At 43.8% G+C, this 20,733-nt stretch overlaps 5 protein-coding genes across 5 annotated transcripts; 2 read left to right on the top strand and 3 right to left on the bottom strand.

The window, feature by feature from the left end:
- Positions 1-1,092: 1,092 nt before the first annotated feature.
- On the bottom strand, positions 1,093-2,710 carry EAE98_001681 (uncharacterized protein; the record flags this gene model as incomplete). Its single annotated transcript, XM_038949300.1, has 3 exons — positions 1,093-1,317; positions 1,844-2,288; positions 2,346-2,710. The coding sequence occupies 3 exons, from the start codon at positions 2,708-2,710 to the stop codon at positions 1,093-1,095; spliced, it is 1,035 nt and encodes a 344-aa protein (XP_038814285.1).
- A 466-nt stretch (positions 2,711-3,176) lies between these two features.
- EAE98_001682 (uncharacterized protein) lies at positions 3,177-3,593 on the bottom strand (the record flags this gene model as incomplete). The annotated part of the gene is made up of 4 exons (XM_038949301.1): positions 3,177-3,202; positions 3,286-3,314; positions 3,382-3,407; positions 3,456-3,593. The coding sequence occupies 4 exons, from the start codon at positions 3,591-3,593 to the stop codon at positions 3,177-3,179; spliced, it is 219 nt and encodes a 72-aa protein (XP_038814286.1).
- Positions 3,594-7,707: 4,114 nt separating this feature from the next.
- EAE98_001683 (uncharacterized protein) lies at positions 7,708-9,040 on the top strand (the record flags this gene model as incomplete). The annotated part of the gene is made up of 4 exons (XM_038949302.1): positions 7,708-7,839; positions 7,898-8,114; positions 8,165-8,683; positions 8,760-9,040. The coding sequence occupies 4 exons, from the start codon at positions 7,708-7,710 to the stop codon at positions 9,038-9,040; spliced, it is 1,149 nt and encodes a 382-aa protein (XP_038814287.1).
- Positions 9,041-10,277: 1,237 nt separating this feature from the next.
- On the top strand, positions 10,278-12,388 carry EAE98_001684 (uncharacterized protein). The gene is made up of 5 exons (XM_038949303.1): positions 10,278-10,479; positions 10,613-10,631; positions 10,690-10,863; positions 10,974-11,133; positions 11,188-12,388. Exons 1-5 carry the CDS (start codon positions 10,459-10,461, stop codon positions 11,801-11,803), a joined length of 990 nt encoding a protein of 329 aa, XP_038814288.1. The 5' UTR covers positions 10,278-10,458; the 3' UTR covers positions 11,804-12,388.
- A 2,707-nt stretch (positions 12,389-15,095) lies between these two features.
- EAE98_001685 (uncharacterized protein) lies at positions 15,096-18,059 on the bottom strand. The gene is made up of 5 exons (XM_038949304.1): positions 17,674-18,059; positions 17,145-17,339; positions 16,896-17,007; positions 16,662-16,831; positions 15,096-16,525 (listed from the first exon to the last, which is right to left on the bottom strand). Exons 2-5 carry the CDS (start codon positions 17,232-17,234, stop codon positions 16,301-16,303), a joined length of 597 nt encoding a protein of 198 aa, XP_038814289.1. The 5' UTR covers positions 17,235-17,339; positions 17,674-18,059; the 3' UTR covers positions 15,096-16,300.
- Positions 18,060-20,733: the final 2,674 nt, after the last annotated feature.

The raw sequence follows: 20,733 nt of genomic DNA on the forward strand, positions 1-20,733 counted from the left end.
CAGGTTAGCATTTTAATTTTTCGGAGACATTCATTTATGGATCTATTGAGTACACTTTCTCATTTAGTATCCATTCAGGATATCGCCTTTCCTCAACATTCACATTTACCTATATATAGTCAAAAATATTCATATTCGAATTCATTCAATCATCCTCAATCATCTAGTCATTTCTATCTACTCAATCTCTTCTATACATTACACACTCAACATCCTCACCCAGATATTAAGAAAGCCAGAAAGAGATCTAGCCGCGCGAGAGTTATACTTGATATATGATTAATAGCACACACATGACTCAAACAGCATTTAAAAAAGTAAAAAGACGTACGAGAAATTAGAGAGGGGTAGAAGGTTGTAGCATGTAGAAGTTGACCATGAATCTTCCAGACAACTGCATCTAGATTCTGAAAAGAAAGACTCGTCTCAACATCCAGCGAGAGGAATGAATCAAGAGGAACAGAGAGAAAATAAGAATCGTCTCCTGTTTCACCCCGATCGTCCATTTTCCATATCGTTCGAGAAATCTCGCTACTCGAATGTAAACGGGAAGTCAGTAGAAAATGAATTTTCAACTTTTAGTAGGGTCTCGAGGAGTATTGGTGTAAACTAATAGAAGATGGGTCTACCGAATAATTCCTAGACACGTCTCTCGTCTCACATTGCTCTTCTTTTGTAGTATCGATTGACTGTTGGGTTGTCTAATGTATATATAGAACGCATCATAAAACGAAGAATAGAGAATTGCAAAACCTCTCTACTCTTTCTTCAAAACAAGGAACAGGATAACGCCCATCTACCCCTTTCAAATCGATGCTGTACACTCATAGCTGGAATACCAAAGACAAAGACTAGAGAAGAAGAGCCGAGAAATAAATAAAAATCATATCATAGGTAGGTCAACTATCTATTCCAGAGCCTTCATATTCGCATTCGTTTTCATAACAATTGATTCCCTCCTGATGTTTGCCCTCACTCGCGGATTTCGAACCCATAACGCCTTATCCTTATACACCATACTAGCCCAATATCATACCAGTTTTCCCCTTCTCCAATTTACATCCTATGCCACAAACTTTCTAATGCCCATCTCTAATCATCCCACTCCTCATCCAATTGATCAATTAAACGATTTTCATCCTCACTCCCCGAATTTCTCCTCCCACTTTCATTTGCACTAACGCCTCTATCCCTCCCACTCCCTCTACCATTACTTCCATCTCCAGAATTTCCATTTGCAGAGATACTCAAGGTATTATATCCCCTATGGGTTGGTAAGCACCTTGAGCATGATGAAGTAGCGATGATGAAAACGTCCTAATTAGTGTTAGTTATGCTTTTCGCCAAGACTTTTATTCCTCTGTATAAATGGATGGATAGGTGGATAGCGGTATACCGAGACAAAAAGAAATATGCAAATAGCAATATGTGATTATGGATGCAGCTTGACTTTGACACGCTTGTGAGGGTTTTCATTGCGATAAGTAGTGAAAAAGGAAGATTGTGGTAATCTTTGATTGAAACGCCGGGTATTGTATGCTATAATGCTGAATGCCTATCCTAATTGCAGCCTGAAAACCGAAAAGAAAATGCTATGCTGAATGTCGCTGTTCGCTCGCTGGCTCAATTATTTTGAATATATAAAGAAAACTTCGTCCTCCCACATGAGAGAACTTGTGTTCCGTGTTTGGAATTACTCGGAACGTATATACGACTTCTGCGACCTGCGATTTGACATTCCCCTCACCTCCATCGTCGGCAATATCGACGAGCCATCCCGAACGGACGCTACACGGGGAAAGAGTTGTGGTGCTGATCTCATAAGACATGTTTTGCAGCTCACCTTTATGAAATCTCCTATGCTAGCCCAGAAGCTATAATTGGGCAATTGCCTCCACCCTCTTGCATGCGCGACATTTCGTTGATAGAAAACACCACCGAGGAAATATACCAGTATAGCAATAACTCCTATGATGGCGAAGACAGCACCCGGACCCACAGTCTGTTTGGCAGGTTCGGAGCCTCCGCAAGCAGCTTGTGAGCGCACTTCGAAGAAATAGGCGCATTCTTCTGGATCGGTTCCTACGTATGAGGCAGATGCAGTAGCGAGTGGGTCTTTCTCGCAATGAAAAGATATTATGCTGGATTTCCGGCGTATGGATTTATCATCGTCGTCGTCATCGTCATCGTCCCAGCTTCTTTTTTTGTTCTTTCCTCCACATGGCGATCCATTCGTATACTCTACAACAAGCTTTCTTCCGCGGAGTGTTAAGTTTCCTGATTGTTGTCTGAAATGTGCTGGTTAATTTGTTTGTCTGGAACAATGCAATAAAGATCCAACTTACCCTACAGAATACTTCTTTCCGTCATATTCATAAAAAGCGCTCACATTCTTCCAATGGTTTTTGTCTACTCCCACAAAATCCTTCACCTCTTCTACCACTGGCGCGCACACATTCAGTGTAAAATTTCCTTTGTAATCATATCCTCTTGCATGCCAACTGTCCGTCTTCGCATTTTTGGCAGGTTTCTTCCCTTCTTCTGGAGCTTGTATCGATAATGGTCTCAGATCAAAGAAAGACCCTGTCGTCGATGAAATAGTACATGGGTCAACAGGCTTGGGTTTCTTGTCCTCCAAGCCTGCACCTTCTACTCCAATGTGCAAGGCGAGTCCAAGCAGGAGGGCCGAGGGTAAAGATGTGAATCGCATGTTGGTTGGTTTCCCTCGGGAATTTTGGAATGGGGCAATCTCTACTATTCTGGGAGTTGAAACGTCAGAGAATAATAATTATGGAAATAAATTGAGCTTGTTGATAAAGCTCGAGAAATTCGACCAAGGTATGATGTTATGTTGAAGCTTCCTGATGCTTTCCAGGTACCGAGGAGGACACATAACGGCAATGCACCAAAATAAGGTTTTGGCGCTTGTCATCACGTGCCATTGCAATTCATGAAGCAATTAGGAAGGTGTTCAATGTGAAGCTACCTTCCTAGGTAGGCAGCAAATCAAATAGGAACTATGTTGAAAATCAAAGAAAAGCATGACACATTCTAACGATAGCATTTAAGAGTTATGAATGAAAGGTTGAGATGCTGTGGAGAGATTATTGCCTGCTGTGTAGCTACAAATCCATAACAAACTAACTTGAAGTCTTTTGAAGCTTGTGTTGATCAAATCATACATGTAGAGAACATGCTGGTACTAAAGTTGTCACAAGAGTAAGTGAGCTCTTTTGCAATCAATCAAAGTCTAAAAAGCATCAAAAACTGGAGCTTTCAACCAACCTCCTAGCACTTGGTGTGAGTTCCTGGTACTGATATTCATTAGCCCTTCAGAGCCTCGGGGAGTTATCATGAGGAGTGGTTCTAGACATCGAATACCTGCTCCGTGGACCGTAAGCATCTTCCTATATAGTGCCAAGATCAATAGGTGAGTAGATAACGTGGTTCTGTACCACATGAGAAGAATAGTCGTCGGCGTTGCGGCAGTTGCCATTAAAATTGGGAGAGTATTTCGGACATAATCTTGAAGATAGAACAAAATCATGAATGGAAGTTTGCAAGGTCGTGAAATTATAATATGCCTTCTCCATTGCAAGCTGTCCTTTTCATTTAAACACGTCATGGGTCAGTGTGCTAGACTCCTAGAAGCGGAAAATCCCCAATAAAGATATCCATTCATTCGCATCCAACGGGTTTGACCCCCCTATCAGCGTCGAGACGCGAAATGCCAAAGGGGGTCGACCGAGGTCGACGATATAAGGCTCGGTGAAAACCCAGCAGGTTGTTTCTTGCTAAGCTAAAGGGCCGTTTTTCGGGTCCGCTCATGAATTAATTCTTCAAGGTCCATTGTTTCACCCAACTCTCAAGAGTCAAGACTCAATGACAGCATCCAAGGATTCTCAGAGAGGTTTGGTTGGTGACTCTGTATACTTTTTTCGTACTTCTCTGGAAAACTTCTTTTATCACGCGGCAAGTAGCCGCATCTGTTTCATGACCTTACGATGGGCGCATGATGGTCATAGTTGCCGAATTCGGACCCCATTCTCTTGACCGATAAATTGCTGTATCGGTGTGCACTTGGAAAGTAAATCACAGTCGAAAGTGGATGGGATGTATCCTGAGCTGAGAGAAATGCTCAATGTTGGCCTCGCAATTCAAAACGTCAGCCCTGTTGTATTCCCTCCTCGTTGCTCAAGGATTGGTTCGGTATGTACTATATGTTGATGGAGCTTTCAAGGTCCATGGATTATGAGATATGGACTCTACCGCGTAGCCTTAAACCCCTTTGATCTTAACCATTTGAGGAGATGAAATCCGAATAATCAAGTCCCACAGTCTCTCCGACTGATCTGCGTTTATTTGGCACATCTCAATTCAGCGTGACATTGGAAACCTTAAAATAACAAAAGTGGGATGGCATTTTGGTTTGTTATGGATGATGATGGTACAGAATCAAATGCTTGATCGTAAAATTTCACACATCTTAATAATCACAGCCTTGTGGCAACTAAATAGGTATTGGTTAATCAAAATCGGTGCGACAACAGTCAAACAGAAGGCTTTCAGTACAGTGCTACATTCCTGGCTGGACCTGCTGAAATAAGATAGCTTGGTAGATAAGGCTCCGTGGAGATATGCTTGACGTGATCATCTAGCTTGAAGAGAACCCTGGGCCAGCCTTCACTTCGTACGAATCACATCTCTCATACCGGAAGTTTACACTACAAGGATATTGTTCAAGGTTGGAGGTCAGAACTTAGTAGCGGATTTTTGCTTCAGAACCCCAGATATGTAAGATCTTACCTGTAAATGATGAAATTGATGAATCATGAAGCGTGTGCACGCCCGCACGGTGTGAAGTATATATTAAAAGGGATGTAAAATGCCGTGGAGAAGGATCAGATATACGCGTGCAGTATCCAAAGTGACTACTTCCATACAGTACTAGGTATTGACAACTTATTATACACGTTGTCGGTAGAATGTGGTTTGGACTCTGAAGGCTGGAAGATGTGGAAACTTGCTCGTCTATCGAATCTGTATTTTGAATGTGGAATCTAGCCCATTTAATCAACGCCCGCATCTTTTGTCACTCCGTTTTGGACCAATTATAATTCATGGTGGCGTTTTGCATTGCTCCATTGTCAGATGCGAAGTTGGGCGCTGCCTTGAGAAGTTGAGAGAAGTTTCTCTTTGGACGACCTCAACTTATAACGAGCAAGTTGCAGCCGAGTGAAAAGCCACGATAGGTAAGACTCCAATTGAACCCAGGCAATGGATCAGGATGTGAAGTTACTATTTGGCAGGTGATCAAATCATCCATGCTCTGTGATTGTGATTTGAAGACATCCCGAATAATCATTGTGAATTTATGACGGCCGCATCCGAATGATGACTTTCAGTCAACATTCGACCTTTAATGATCAAGATGAATGACCAGATTCCCGGGAATAAACATGGCCTTACAGTTTTGACATTGAGGATCATATCTTGGGAGAAAGGGAACTTTAAGCCAATTTCGTTGATGCAGTGAGGAGTGGTAAGCACTGGGCAAAGCGGAAGGGGAAGATGCCAAAAGGGCCATGCAAGCATTTACCATGGCAATGGTAGGATGTAACAATCACCGGTCCCGCGTACCACTCACATATCGTGAGAAATTTCAAACGATGCCAATGTAGACCTTACTTATGCAATATTATCCGTTCAGGCAAATCAATAAGTATGGAGCACAGACAAGCGAAGGAGGGAGAGCATATCGAGATGGAAGCAATCAGGTCAGTACATGGAGCCAAATAGATGAATGACCAGTATTCTCAACGGTTTCCGAAGAGCCAAGCTTTGTAGTGAGGCTGGTGTTGTTGGTATTGTATGGTCGTTGTCGGTGGTTCGTTGGTTCATAGGACAGAAATCGGGATGACACAGATTTTGGTGGCTGAGAAACTCATGCGTGTTCAGACAATCATGGATGAAGCGTGTGTACTCCGTAGTAGTAGTAGCTTTTATGGAAGCCATTTGGAAGCCATTTGGAAGCCATTTGGAAGGCCATAAGGACGATCAAGGCCATGATCCATCAATAAAAAAAGCTACACTCATTAGCACTACATACCAGTATACGACATCCGCGATTCCGCACCTGATTTAGCCTTGCTCACTCTGGGCTAGTTATGCCGAGAAAGAGCCACAATTGGCTTATGTGGAGAAAATGTCCCTAGCAAGCGAGGCAAGGTTCCATCGAGTCACGAATCGTGCATGTTCCTCTCCGCCTTTGCTGCAGTTTACTGCGTTTTCCTGCATTTCTCTGCATTTCTCGTACCATGATGGGTTTACATTGTACGGTTACAATGTCACCTTATTGATCTCTTCGAGTACATGTTGTCCTCACCAAAATAGCAAATCCTGAGCGGCCAATCGTGTATACTGGTCGAATTCCTTACCTTACCTAATCTAACCCTATCGACCACCAGACCTAGCAAAGACCAAGGCGTACGATGTATTTTCCAGTCAGCGACATTCCGATCACGGTATGGAATCTGTATGGAATCTCAATTCTCCAATCAAGAGGCCGTACTAATGGGCTCCATATTAAAAAATATTTTGGATGGATTCATCAAGACTTCAAAAGTCCTAGTTCTTTCGGTCTTGTGCCTGGCTAACTGAATTCAAACATCATCTGAGATCCCGAGCTGCATCATCGTCAAACTGTCATTACCAGCCCTTCTGATAATCCTCGTCGTCTCGCGTTTTCTCGTAGAGTCGACCCTCACGCTGTCTACCCATCCAACATTGTCCGTAGGATCATACTGCGTAGGTAGTCGTTAGTAGCCACCCGCCAGACGGCGTACGTATATACATTTCTCCCAGTGAGTTTAACGAAGCCCCTCTCGTAGATGAACACACTCCGTCAGTTGCCAAGACTCCTTTCACACGGTAACCTTGTCTTCCAATTCAATCATGTTCATAATACTGCATTTTTAGATGAATAGCCCGAGCCGCACCAACGCCAGCACCGCAAAAATTCTCTTCTCTGTTGGCGGAGTTCAAACTAGTGGATCCCAAACTACCTGGTACTCCTTTACTAGTTGCTAGAAGAATCTCCCCAAAAAATAAAAATACGTATGAACCTTGGAATTAGAAACATCAACAAGAAGCAGGGTTCTGACTTATAGTAGGGTACCGTGCTTTCCGAATCGGATCTGATTCAAACCCCTCCCTAACCGTGAAAAATATTCTCCTCCATCTAAAAGGAAGAAGCTCCTCAACTGAGTTTTCATTACACAACTTTTTGACCGAAGTCTCACATTCTTATTACTCTATCTTTTGCTCTATCAATCATTCTCCAATACATTGTCACTGTATCAATCTTTATCACGCAACCACCGGTTCATCTCAGGCTCTCAGCCTCGTACGCCATCCCTACCTTATCTCCAGTTTCCAGAAATTCGGGAGTCAGTGGAACGGCGCCTATAGGGCCATATACCATCTGATAACGAGTAGTCTATTACTGTTTTTAGACGCAACCTCGCTGTCCAAGCTTCTGTCAAGCATTCACACTGTACTGGTTGTCGGGTGCATTCACTCTTTTAATTCGTTTGATCTGTATAAATTTTTGCCGAGGCCAATACCTGGGGCCAACAAAAGGCGGGGTTCAGAAATACCATAGTATCACAATATCTCCTTATTGAAATGGCAGACATCTCAACAAGCATGTCTATCGACGCAAAAGAATCCGTCCGAGAGGGCACAGATGAATCTTTGGATGCTTCTACACCAGAGGCGGAGACAGAAATCCCTCCAGAAAGTGTTGGCCAACAAAAGAGGAAGGGCGGTCGAAAGCCTGTATGTCGATAGAAGATGCTCAGCTCTATAGCACCCCTTTGCTAATGCGATCCCTTAGATTTATGCTACTTCAGAGGAACGTAAACAACGCAATCGTCAGGCGCAAGCAGCGTTTAGAGAGCGTCGCACAGAGTATATCAAGCAACTTGAAGAAACCATTAGAGTTCATGAGACGAACCTTCATAATCTCCAGAATGCTCACAGAAGTGCCGCTGATGAGTGTCTGATGCTTCGATATAAGAATTCTCTCCTTGAAAGAGTTCTTCTAGAGAAAGGTGATTACATCAATTGAGCTTTCTTTCGACCATGATCTAATTTTTGACAGGAATTGATGTCCAAGCCGAACTACGTGCGAAGACAGGAAGTCCTCACCTTGGCCCAACGCACATGCAACAGAATATGGCTCAGCCACCTACTGTTCAGCGTGCCATTATGAATAGACATCATCAAGCTAGACGATCGAACTCGAGCATTGCGCCGAAGCTTGAGCCCGGAGTTTCTTTCCATACCAATCAATCGCCACAGTCGAGACCTACTCCACCCTCGCACGCGTCGTCGCCTACCACAAGTTCGCCAGGCTTCAACAACCAAGGGGTACTAACTCCACCTTCTTCTGACTCTCATATGCAGCATCAACAGCAACAACAGCAACAACGCCTTCATGCCGCCAAAACACAAGCGCAGCATGCATTGTCAAACACTACCGGACTTCTCGTTAATACTAATGTAGCATCGCCATTAGGGGCAAAGGGGCAAGGAAATGGCAATGGTACGGGTAATACAGGAGGCGCTCCGGGAGCTCCTTCTTATTATCCGTCATTCCAAAATCATATTGAGCAACTCGGCAAGCTGTCCCGTCCCCTGTTATCATTTTCTTTTTTTGGAACTATGTTCGTCCTAGATTGATTCCGTGAGTACAGAACAGGAGTACGATGCGCAAGCCGACATGGTTGACGATCAACCCGAAATCGCAGGGCCCGGCCCGTATCCCGAATCGATTCCCGCTGGTCAACTCAACCAGCAACTCGGCCACCCTCCACACTCGCAAGGTATGCACGGCGAAAACCCACCTCAAGCATACAGTTCGATGACGCAGTTACTTGATCCTTACGACCCGGTACTCGACATGGACCCTTTCGGTCTTTCGGCAAGCATGCAATTTCCAACTCAATTCTCTTTCGACACGAGCTCAATGCGATGAGCCATCATCGCTCATGATACCCACGGTTGGGAATAATCTCTCCTACGATTTCGGCTGGCGTTCGAGTAATGATAATCGGTCTTGATGTCTCGTGCGATCAGGCAATGATTTTTTTTGGTTTTGGGGGTTCGGTTTGGGGGTGCATTTGGGATGGAGTTTAAAAAAAAACAAAAAACGGAAGGGACGGAGCAAAAAAAGTTTATGAGCAAGGGCTATGGCAGATTTCGAGTTGCTATCGCATTGCATCATTCGCATGCCTTCGAGACGATCGCGGTCATGAGCACGGTCTAATTAAGCACTGTATGTATTGAGCATTTCATTCTCTCATGATGGAGATGGCTTTCACGATGGATAAGGAAGATGTATAAGCATACTTAAGGGCAGAGATGGGCGGAGTAAGTTCCATGAACGGGTATTCCTGCCTGGCGACAATGGCAGGAAGAAAAAGCATCCAGAAATGGAAATATATTGGATGGTTCCCTTTTCTTTAAGATACATTTTCCATGGCATTGTCTTTCATTTTCTAATTGTTCCTCTTTCCTTCTGTCATTTGGATTGGTGATCGTTCCTTTATGAATGATGCCATTATCTCTCTTGAAATATACGTTGATCATAACGTTTGGATGAATGTAAAATTGTATGTAATTACGAATGAATGATAATACCAGTAAATGAGCGATTAACATGATAACTTGACATTGTCTACCTGCTAATTACACGCAGGAAATTTCTGAATAAAACAATTTGATACTTTGCTCTGCGATTAATTTCTTCAATGATAGAAATGGTTGGGCAATCCGCGAAATGCCAATTTTTATGATAAAAGTAGGTAGTCGCAATGGAATGTATTAGAATACAGAACATCTTAGCTCGCCGCCTCCATGAGATGCGATCAACATGAACAAAGACAATTGATGAATCATGGCTTAGAAACTCACTCCATGTTGCACAAATGATTGACATACGTACATAATATTTCTCAAAGCGTAGGTATTCACCATTTTTTATACATAAAAAATCAACATCCAGTACCAACCTTAATGAGAAGTTTTCAATTCTGCTATCACCACTCTATCACTTCTATCATTCACCAACACTTATCACTACAATCAAAGCAATTCTCGACTTTAACCCCACATCTCAGAAAAATATTGGAAAGCCCTGGTGGGCTGCTCGCTTATATCCAACACTAAACTTAATCAAGTTTAGATTCTTTGTGTACTGAGGAACGAACCGACTTTTCAGCATCAACGACGATTTACAAGTTTACCTTGTTCTCCAACCGCAAATCAGCAATTCTCGAGAGACGGCTTCCTTGTGTTCAGGAATCTGTCAGTCTCGTTTTCTAAACTCACAACCCCCGAATTGTTCTCTCGGTAGCAAAAGCTTCTTCGGAGGCACTCGAGAAGCAGATCAAGATGTCGGGTATCGCTTCCAAGGTAATTATTATTCTCTTAACAATCAACAATAAAATTTTCATGCAGTTTGCGCTTGACAAGATGCGCCGCAGATTCAGCCATCCATCGGGTTTCAATCATTTACGAGTTTCAAGGCTAATATGAATCAATGTAGAACCTTTACGAGCTTCTCGGTACGCACGAATTTACTCAGAAAACAATCTTTGAAGCACGAAAACTGATCAAAAATAGGCAACGACCACGAATATGATTCCGACAAGGAGCCAGAGCCACCAGTGAAGGTTGTCGATAAGACTCCAGCCCGCAACACCAAGCGCAATGCTACTGGAGAGGCACCAGCAGCCAAGGCTCCTGTAGCTGACGGACGTGGTGCTCGTCGTGGAGGATACTCCGGAAACGAAGGTGGTCAGTACATGGAAAATCTCAATATGCATATATCAATACCTCCAATATTACGGAATATTTGAGCTAGTTGCAGTGATCAATCAGAACATTAGCTAATGCTACTTTAACAGCATTCCGTGACCGTAACGCTGGCAGCGCCAACAACCAAGGCAAGCCAACCGATGACTCTGTCCGACAAGATCGTCACCCAAGACGTGAAGGTGGTGGACGTGGCCGAGGTGGTGCTCGTGGAGGCGCCAAATTCGATCGTCACAGCCGTGGTGTCGGAGGGTAAGAAATCCCCTATGATAAAAGTGGTAGCATAAAATATTGACACTTTAAAAGTGATTCCGAGAAGCAAGCTGCTCATGGCTGGGGTGCTACCGAAGGTGGTGCTGAGCTCGCTGATGAGCAAGCCGGTGAAGCTATTGCCAAGACCGAGGCTAAGGAAGATGGTGAAGCAGCTGAGGCCGCCGCTGAAGAGGCTGAGCCAGAAGACAACAGTGTCTCTTACGCCGATTACCTCGCTCAATTAGAGGAGAAGAGAGCCGCACTCAACGCCGCTACTCCTGAAGCTCGCAAGCCAGACAGCAAGCTCGACAAGAAGTGGGCCAACGCCAAGCCTATCTCCAAGGAGGACGAGGAAGACTTCGTCGCTGGAACTGGTGGCAAGGCTAAGCGTGAACGTCAACGCACTCAAAAGCAAACCATTGAGATTGATCAACGTTATGTTGAACCCACCGAACGTGCTGGTGGTAGAGGAGGCTTCCGTGGAGGCCGCGGACGTGGTGATGGAGCACCACGTGGCGACAGAGGAGGTTTCCGAGGACGTGGTGAGGGCCAACGTGGACGCGCTCGTGGCGATAGAGGCCCACCACGCCAAAGTGCCCCAAGAAACGGAGGTGCTTCTGCATCCATCCAAATTGAGGACCAATCTGCTTTCCCAAGCCTTGGCGCCTAAAGTTTCATTGAAACTGAACCTGCCGATCTTTCACAACATGGCATAACATGATATGTAGAAATGATCTCAAAAAATTTGTGTTTTACGCAATCGTTATATGAGAAACAAAAAATTTGATTAAAAAACGGGCCAAAATTGCATTGTGAACTGGTTGATGAAGGATTTTGCTCATAATGAATGTACAGAGAGGTTCTACGACTCAAAGGGACGTATTGGCTCTCAATCATGTTTCGTGATGGGATATTTCTCTTTTCCATTTTTACAACTTGTCTTTTTGTCTTTCTTTGGTCTTACCTTGCGGATGGTGATGTGACGGTCTGGGGGTGGGATTTGGTTACCTGGACTTTTCTTCGCATTTCACTTGCTTGTAACGGTAGATAAAATGAAACGGGTGTTTTCTCTCCATCTTGATTTTGGGGGTCTTGATATTTATTTGTTGCTTAGACCTTGGCTCTTTGATAGAAACATATCAATGGGAAAGGGAAGTAATGAAGTCTAGCTCGAATGTCTTTTCATCCATGAAGTGAGATAGGTGCGTAGCATGAGCTACCAATTATATGACACGCCTGCTGTTTCATGGTACATCTGATGTCCTTGTCTGTATATATGTAGTCAGCTATGGAGAAGGTATGTCCAAGGAATTTTAGATTTACAAGTCTGAGATTTCCCGAGTACATGATTATGAAAGCTTTGTTACTCCCTTTTGGCACTACTTTCAAGTCTTTTCAAGTGTATTACATAGGTGGAAGTAGAGCCTTAGTCTTTTGTCGTCTTTGGAAAAGACTAAGTACATTTCCTTATTGTGAAGCCTTTTTTCTCAACTCGGGAACGAGGATGTCCTTCTATTCATGGTCATCACACGACACAAACACATTCCAAGGGAATCCGTCAATGCTTTCGTTTGCATATCCGGTCGAGCGAAACCTAATAGCTTCTTGAGGGTGTTCGATCAGCTAGCTGGGGAAGTATGGTAAGGGGACTATGTGGCTGGGTCTGTCTGATAATGAAAGATCATGACCTAGGTGTCTGAACTCTCGCTACTGCTCATGGCATACCTTGTGTTATACTGTGAAAAGCCTCTGTATGGTCGTTGGTGTCGGTATCTATATGAGAGTTCTGTGGTTTCGACTCCAGTCATTTCCTCGATATTCAATCACATGTGTATTCCATTATCGATGTCTCCGAAAGGATTGATTGAGGGTGTGGTGAAACCAGCGCCGACATCCGCAAGTATTGGTCAAGCCTGGTGTTGGCTTGAACCCGGTGGTTTATGTGGTGGGAGAGGGATTTTCGTCTGATTCTTCTACATCACCGCCATCTTATTCCATCTAGCATTCTTCAAATTCTCCGCGTCTTGCATGTTCTATCATATAATGAAGAGGATGGGGGCATGCATTCAATCCTGCTAACATGCCGCGCTTCAAGTTCAGGGTTAGAATAGTTTTGTGGTGGGGCAAGGTGACCATTCCGGTTCGCAAAACACGCCGAGTATATATTCTATAGCAACCACAACTCTTCTACATACGACCATAGACTGAAGAGAATTGGGCATCCCGTCCGCTCTGCCATACACAAGCTTCAGATCGGTGGATTAGTAGTTGGGTGGGTGACCACCAGCGAATCCCCACTGTTGTATGTTGATTTCTTTCTTTTTGTTTTGTTGAAGGGGCGGAGACGAGGGGATATTCAGATATCGTTTTTGCCGGATTTGGCCCCTGGCAGAGGCGTCTTTTCGGCACCGCGGAAAGATACCTAGGTAGGGTGGAATGCTCCTATTATTCTATTTGGCGGCGTTGTTGATTTGGTCTTTTCTGGGAGGCATCGGTCATTTGTTTGAGTTTTGCTCCCACTGAACAATTTCTCATCGTGAGATTTCTCGTTGTATATCACGGGTGTATAGTGCTTTCAACAATTGAACGCTTGAACCTTTCTATTCTACTTCTGATGATAGAATCTTTATTTTCTGTCTACATGGATAGGAACTTCAAAATGTGTTTTACTAGGAAAGTATATACTGACTGCCGGTATGTGAGATGAGGAACCAATATTTGTAATTCTGATGTATCTAGGTGTAGGTATCAAAGGCTATATCTTGTTTTAAGGGTCTTTTGTGTATCATTTTACTTCCCTGGAATATTGCTGTAGATTTTGCATCGTGATACTGCTGATTTATGGAAAGGGGGTAAAGGGTTCTGGACTTATGATGTCGTTATGATAGAAGACTTTCAGTGTTTAACAATTTACTTAAGACTTCCTCAACGGTCACATAAGGAACGCATCAAACCCCTAAATACCTCTCTGAGACAGCACAATGTACCAACTCGTTGTTTCATATTCTCAGAGATCGCATAGCGATTAGACTTCCCTATATAAATCCCTCCAGAGATTGGTAATGAGATCAATGCATCCTCTGTTTGTTTCGAGACGATGGCAGAGCAAAACATGAGAATCTTTGCTTCACGGACTTTAGAGGTGCTGGACTCGAGGAGTTGTTTGGTTTCTGTGTTTCCAGGGGGTGATGCAGTTTAGGACATAAATATGATATGCACTCTATTGGCTACTGCCATGCGAATAGTCTAGAGTAATATAGATACAATATCAGACTGGAGAACATTTGATGACTTGCCTGGGCGGTGCTCCAAGGTGCGATATGGTAAGCCTCGCCACTGACTACAGTGTCATTCAGCTTGAGACATATATCTGGGCTTCGTGGGTGAATTCAACAGATTTGGCTCGTCTTGCTAGCCCATTGCCACCGCTAGACATATAGTGATGGTTATTGATCTTTGCATTATTTTCGTGCCGAGCACAGAAGCTCATCTTCCGTCATACTTCGGATGCTTTGAATCTATTTATATCAATGCCGTCGTTAATGAGTGCTACCTGATAGCGTCCTGTAAATCTTCTTCAGGATCTTAAGGAACCACCAAACAAACGAAACTGAAGGACTTGGGACAAATTTGTTGCCAGGGGAATTGAAGAATATGACAGAGATATGAACAGAAATGACCTGCATGAATGAGGCTGATGAAACATGCTCTAGGTAACTTTTATTCTACTTCAAAGCTCCCCCTCTAAAAACAGTCATTCGTGCTCTAATCCACGAGCTTGTCTGGGTGTTGAAACCCGCTCTTTTTGGCACTACGCATTGCCTGATTCTGCGCATTCCGATAGATTCGCAAGTTCACCAACACGGAACTAGGAGACATGGGAGTTATACCAGATGAAAAGTACGCGTGCACTACTCTTTATATGCAAAATACAAAATGTCACCATCATCGAGATATAACCGCTGCTGAACTTCCCCACCACATCTCCGGAGAAAGATGTCCCGAGTTTGACGAGGTCGAAGAAATCGATGGTAGCGACTCTGAGGATCGTCTCTCGAGAGCTTCAACTTGGAGCTCTCAAGATTTGCTATCCTCTTTCTTGTTCGTAGACGGCCTGCTTTGCGGCACCGCTCAGCCAGATCTTCGGTGAGGAATTCTCAATAATCGCTATCATCCACATGCACAACAGGAATCCATGATCGAGACAGAAACAGGTAGGGGGAGCTTTGTGAGATCATACCTAGTAAATACAAGCAAGCATCTTGACTTTGCAAAGTAAATCCTCATCTCTTCCTCACGTATCGTTTTGACTTTCTACGTCCTCTCTACTTTCCCCTTTTCCCTCATCTTCCCACAAGCAAAGATACATATACATGATACGGGTAAGGGAAAAAGCATCTCGACTATCCCTCACAAACGTTTTCATTCCATCAAGATACCAAAAGAACCCAAGATAGCTCCGCACTAACGATCATCCAACTATCGAAAGACCATGATCACCACGAGAAAAAGTCCGACATCGAATATCCAGTATCGAAGTTATACCAAAACCATTACGGGACTATGATCCTCATTCATGAAGAAACTCCTCCTCCCTCTCCCATTCTTGCTCTTTCTTGGACGTTCCAAAATCACCGTTTTCGATATCCTCAACTCCTTGATCCCTTCACTGAAAACGTATTTTGAAATCCCCGCTGGACAGCTGCGAATCAAATATTTATACTACTATTTGTCTGAGATATGGAACGTGATATCCGTGAGACCACTCGATCATAGGTTCGACAAATCATTACTCCTACGTCGAATGTTTAGTTTTCTCTCATGAAACTGAGATTCTCTTGGTAACCTTAGATTGCAGTATCCCATTCAAGAACTGTGGAAAAGGTCAACACAAGACAGTCGCCCGTCGTATAACTATCCAATTCACCCAAACCCTGAATCCAATGTCTAGACAATATAATTACAACGACAGTTTCTTCTTACCTCATCCTCTCTCATCTTTTCTCATCTGTCAATATAAACACTTACTCAAAATCGCTCTAATGCTTGGAATATACGTCTCACATCTATTATCCCCTAGCCATACCCCCCCCCAATACATAGGTATCCAATTCTTATATCCATAACCAACCCACCAGAAACACCACTCCGCCATTCGATTTTACATTTACTCCAAAACTCCACCCAGAGCCCCTCCCTTTGAGCCCTCCATCTCTTTTCCCGCATTAATATCATATGCCTTCCCAGGTTTCTTCAGTCCCTGTTCTCCATCCCCATCAATATCACCCACCACTTTCTTTTCAATTTCCTTGCGCGAGTTTTCTTCCGAGATGCGTTGCGTTTCTCTGGATGCCTCGTCGCTTTCCCAGTCGTAGTTTCCTGCGCCTCCTCGCTGTATGCATAAAACTGTCAGCTAATCCGTTCTCCACTTTCTTCAACATTGCCATCTTCCTCGTCTCAATCCCTGCCCTCTCTTCCCCCCCAAAACCTCTCTCTCCCGCAATGGCAAAAAGAAATCCCAAACTCACCCCACCCTTGTAAACAACACTCTGCATGCTACTCCTCACATTTCTCGGCGAGCTCGACGGGGGCGCGGGATTAATCGTCGGGTTATCATAATTCGTCAATGTTTGCGTGAGACCCGAATTCACGAGCGAGGCGGGAGAAGTGAGATTGCCTGCGCCGCCGCGACCGGTGTCTAATATTGAGGTGTGAGCTAGTTCTCTCTTACTTGGAATGCGAGAGCGGGGAGGAGAACAAACGTTGGTATTCTGGCGGTGGCCCAGCGGCGCCTTTGGCGCGCAATGCTTGTGAGAGTAAGGAGGGAGATTTGTTTTGCTTGATGGAAGAGGAGGAGGATTGGGCTTCGAGATCCTATGCGCGGCTTGAATTAGCATGTGTTTGATGTTTGGATTGAGTGAGGCGGGAAGGCGAAGATGAAGACGAAGCAGTTCTGAATGATGCAGGAGAGGGATGAAGAGAATACAGAGAAGAAGCTGCAATATACATACAGAAGTACCATTACTCCTCTCTACATCCTGTTTACTATAGAAATTCCCCGCGCCGCCTCGCCCTACTTTCTTATATGGTTCTTGAGACATCTCTTCTTGATTTCGCCTTTGGAATCAGTCGCTCGTTCTTCTGCGTTTGAATATATGTCTTAGGTGTAAAAAGAAGTAATTTCGACAACAATGAACGAATTATCACTATATACGATCAATTGATGGAGCAATCAGGGGTGGTCGCAAAGAAGCTGGTAAACAAGCATCTATATTCGCATCAACTCGACCCAAAAAATTATGACGATTTTCCCGTCTTTTCTTTCTTGCACGATCATAAAATCATAGATAAGATACCTAGATAAACATTTCCCACTCCTCAGACCTTGACTCATTCCATCTCCATCTTCCAAGCAATCAATTACTCTCCTAGGAATTAACTTTCTGGGCATCAACCATTTTGTTTTTTTTTCCACTCAAGAGCGAGGAGCTTCATGAACAAGTTACCTAATACCGTCTATCAATGTGAAATAGTACGCACCCGGAGATTTTGCACGCACATGCAAAGGAAGACCCTAGTGATGATCTTTTTCTTCTTTTCTGGAAATACCGAGAGCGCCGATTTGATCGTTTGGCGGGGTAATTCGTGTGAGGGGTAAATGGAGGGAGGGCAGGGCTTATTTAAGGTGCATTTGGTGTCTCTTCCAAGTAAATACGAGTGCATTCGTATAAATTTTATATACATGTGTCTTCTGACCGGAAAGGGAATATGGAATACCGTACTTTGTTACAGAATGCAAGCAAGCAGACAAGCAGACATGCAGATATACAGACAAGCAAGAATCGACAGCTACAGGATGTCAATGTCACATGTGTAGTGCAACACATTCTTATAACCATGTTATACACAATGTGCAGAAAATGTTTCCCCTCATCTCATCACACAATGGCTTGAAGAGAATTTTCGGGGTTTCTTTTTCCCATGTTTCTTCTGCAATACAATACTCTAAGCCTCTTTCCCAAGATATTTGTAAGAAGAAGTATTTGTGCACCGAGATAACGCCTCCTACGCACGCCTCTCTCCTCTCCCACCTCCTACATCGGAAGAATCCCAGCTGGATTCATCAAATACAGTATATATATCTCACCGTGTTCACGTGTGAGGTATTCCAGAGTTTTGACCTCGTGTGGCAGTCGATGCTGGAGACTAGAAAGCCGACCGAGCCGAAGGGACTCTTGGTTGATGCTGTAAGATCTTAGTAAGAATTCTGTCGGTTTGCTGTGCAGACCATATCGTTCTAGATTGTTCAGTGCGATGGTACGGGTACCATCGGGCTGTCTGGCTGCTTCCCCGAGAGAGAAGCTGAATGAGTATGTATGATAACGTCAGTGTGGATCCATTCTGCTGGTTGGAAGGTTGGAAGATGTATGGAAACGTAAAGTCAATTTCGTACAGAATACCTTTCTAGACGACGAGTGATGGCTGCTAGTATTTCACGGGGTGTGGCGCCCATGAGGTGTATCTATTGGAAGAAAAGAACCAAGTCCATCACCGCTCACCATAGCACATCAGATGTATGAATGTGTTTCAGCGATGAGACCTTACGGACCACAGAAGTAGAATATAGCTTATTTTAACAAACAAAATGATTTGAATATATGAAGTGGTCTGAATTTATGCAATAAATTGAATGTATCAAATCATCCAAACTTCAATGCCACTCGATGCCACCATCACCCCATCACGAGGGGAAGTGGAAGGCTTCACTATGGAACATCAATAACTCATCCTTTACTCCGCCAGAAGAGATATCACCCACCCCATCCCGTATGTGGTGTGCTGCCAGTCATACGGAAACATCCATGAAAGGTAACATGATCCTGCATTAGCAGCCACTATTTGGACGCCCATACATGATATTTGGAGCAAGGATGGGAATATTCTTGTGTTCTCGAAATTTCATGGAAAATACTTAATTGGAAAATGTTTCAAAAGATAATGAGGTAGGAGATTAATTGATATAGAAATATGGAGAATCTTCAAACAAAGTCATCTCTCAGAACATGTACATCACATTCAAACCATGGAACCCGTAAACTGTTCCCCAATTCCCCTTTCATGATTGAAAATGGATTATCTAGGAAGCTTGGTGGTCACAAATAAAGTCTTGGTCGCATCCCAAAATCCATCGTGTTCAATTCCACAATCCAATCCTAGAATCTCCAAGATCTCTCTTCGATTTTTCCAGAGTCACATGAAGGAAGCACCAACTGTTATCAATTAATCACTAGCCGTCGATTCCTCAGATCTCATTGGAAGTTCAGAGGTTCCTAATCCATTGCTAGACATCAATTTAGGATTTATACTCATCGAAAGGGTAAATTAACAAGCTATGGGATGATAGTCTGCTACTTATTTCCAGCTGTCCCCTCCCCGCCCTGAAATAGAATGATAAAACCCATGCGAGCCATGCCTGTAGCCGCTGCGGGAAGGCCTCATAGAAGCAATTGATCGACACAGTTCCTTCTGTTTTGTTGTTGTGGGCTTGCAGCGAATAACAGATGGGTTTTAAAGGTCGTGGGGATGGATTCTTGTATTTGTTCGATCCCTGGTAATATTTTATCCTTGAGTTAAGGAGGCTTTGCTCAATTCGCTCACACCATTGGTTTGTGTATCCAATGAAATTGTTTCAAGATACAATCTCGAGATAATTGACCAAATGTGCATCCATGAACCAGGGGATATCTGTATCTTTGTGCTAATCAGCGCGATCTATCCGTCTAAGAAAAATAAGTAGCGATGATCTTTGCCCCCTCAAAGGAGAGCATGTGCATGGTCAACCAGGTATTGAAAAGGTCTAGAACCATTCTTTCTGCACTTCCATTTGCTTCGTATAATCTTTTGTTCTCTCGGAATTCTCCCATTCTCATCCTCATCCTCGTTCACATTCACATTGTCAGAGTCGGAGTTGGAGGCGAAAAGATGAAAACGTAAGAAAAATCGAATTCGGCTGGATATTTTGTGCACGCGGGATGGTGAGTGCTTGATTTTTTGATATCAGGGACGGACGGCATGATTGATGTCTCGGCGCAGGAACAAAGATTCGGGGGATGCAAAGAAAAAGAAAGGCAGATGGTTGTACCTTACGTATGCTTAGCTGTCCACGCGGGTCATCTTACCTCATATTATCAGCCCAAAAGTAATCTTTGGGTTATCAATGTTGTAGTATGAACTTGGGAAGGGTAAAAGTTTCCCAGCGTCCTTGAAATGAAGTCGATGTCCAAATGTGTGCTGAGCTGTGTAAAGATTGATCAAATCGTTTCGGCTCGGTTCGCTCCTCCACTTGTGCAAGATGGCTCCGGGGAAAGGAATTAAAATTGCAGGACCTATTGTGAACGTATTCTAAGCAAATGCAAAAGTAATATGGGAAGCTGGAAATTTGCACATAGAAGGGTCTCGTGTTGACCGGTCTGAGGTTGATTACCTAGCGGAGGATATTTGGGTAGGCCCGGGGGTTCTTATCTCAAGTTTCTACGGACAGAATAGATAGATACGAGTGAGTAGGTGGCTTCGATGGAAATGTAAATCTGCAGTGGATGT

Source organism: Botrytis deweyae (genome assembly GCF_014898535.1).
Source record: "Botrytis deweyae strain B1 chromosome Unknown BDEW_003, whole genome shotgun sequence".
Lineage (NCBI taxonomy): Eukaryota > Fungi > Ascomycota > Leotiomycetes > Helotiales > Sclerotiniaceae > Botrytis > Botrytis deweyae.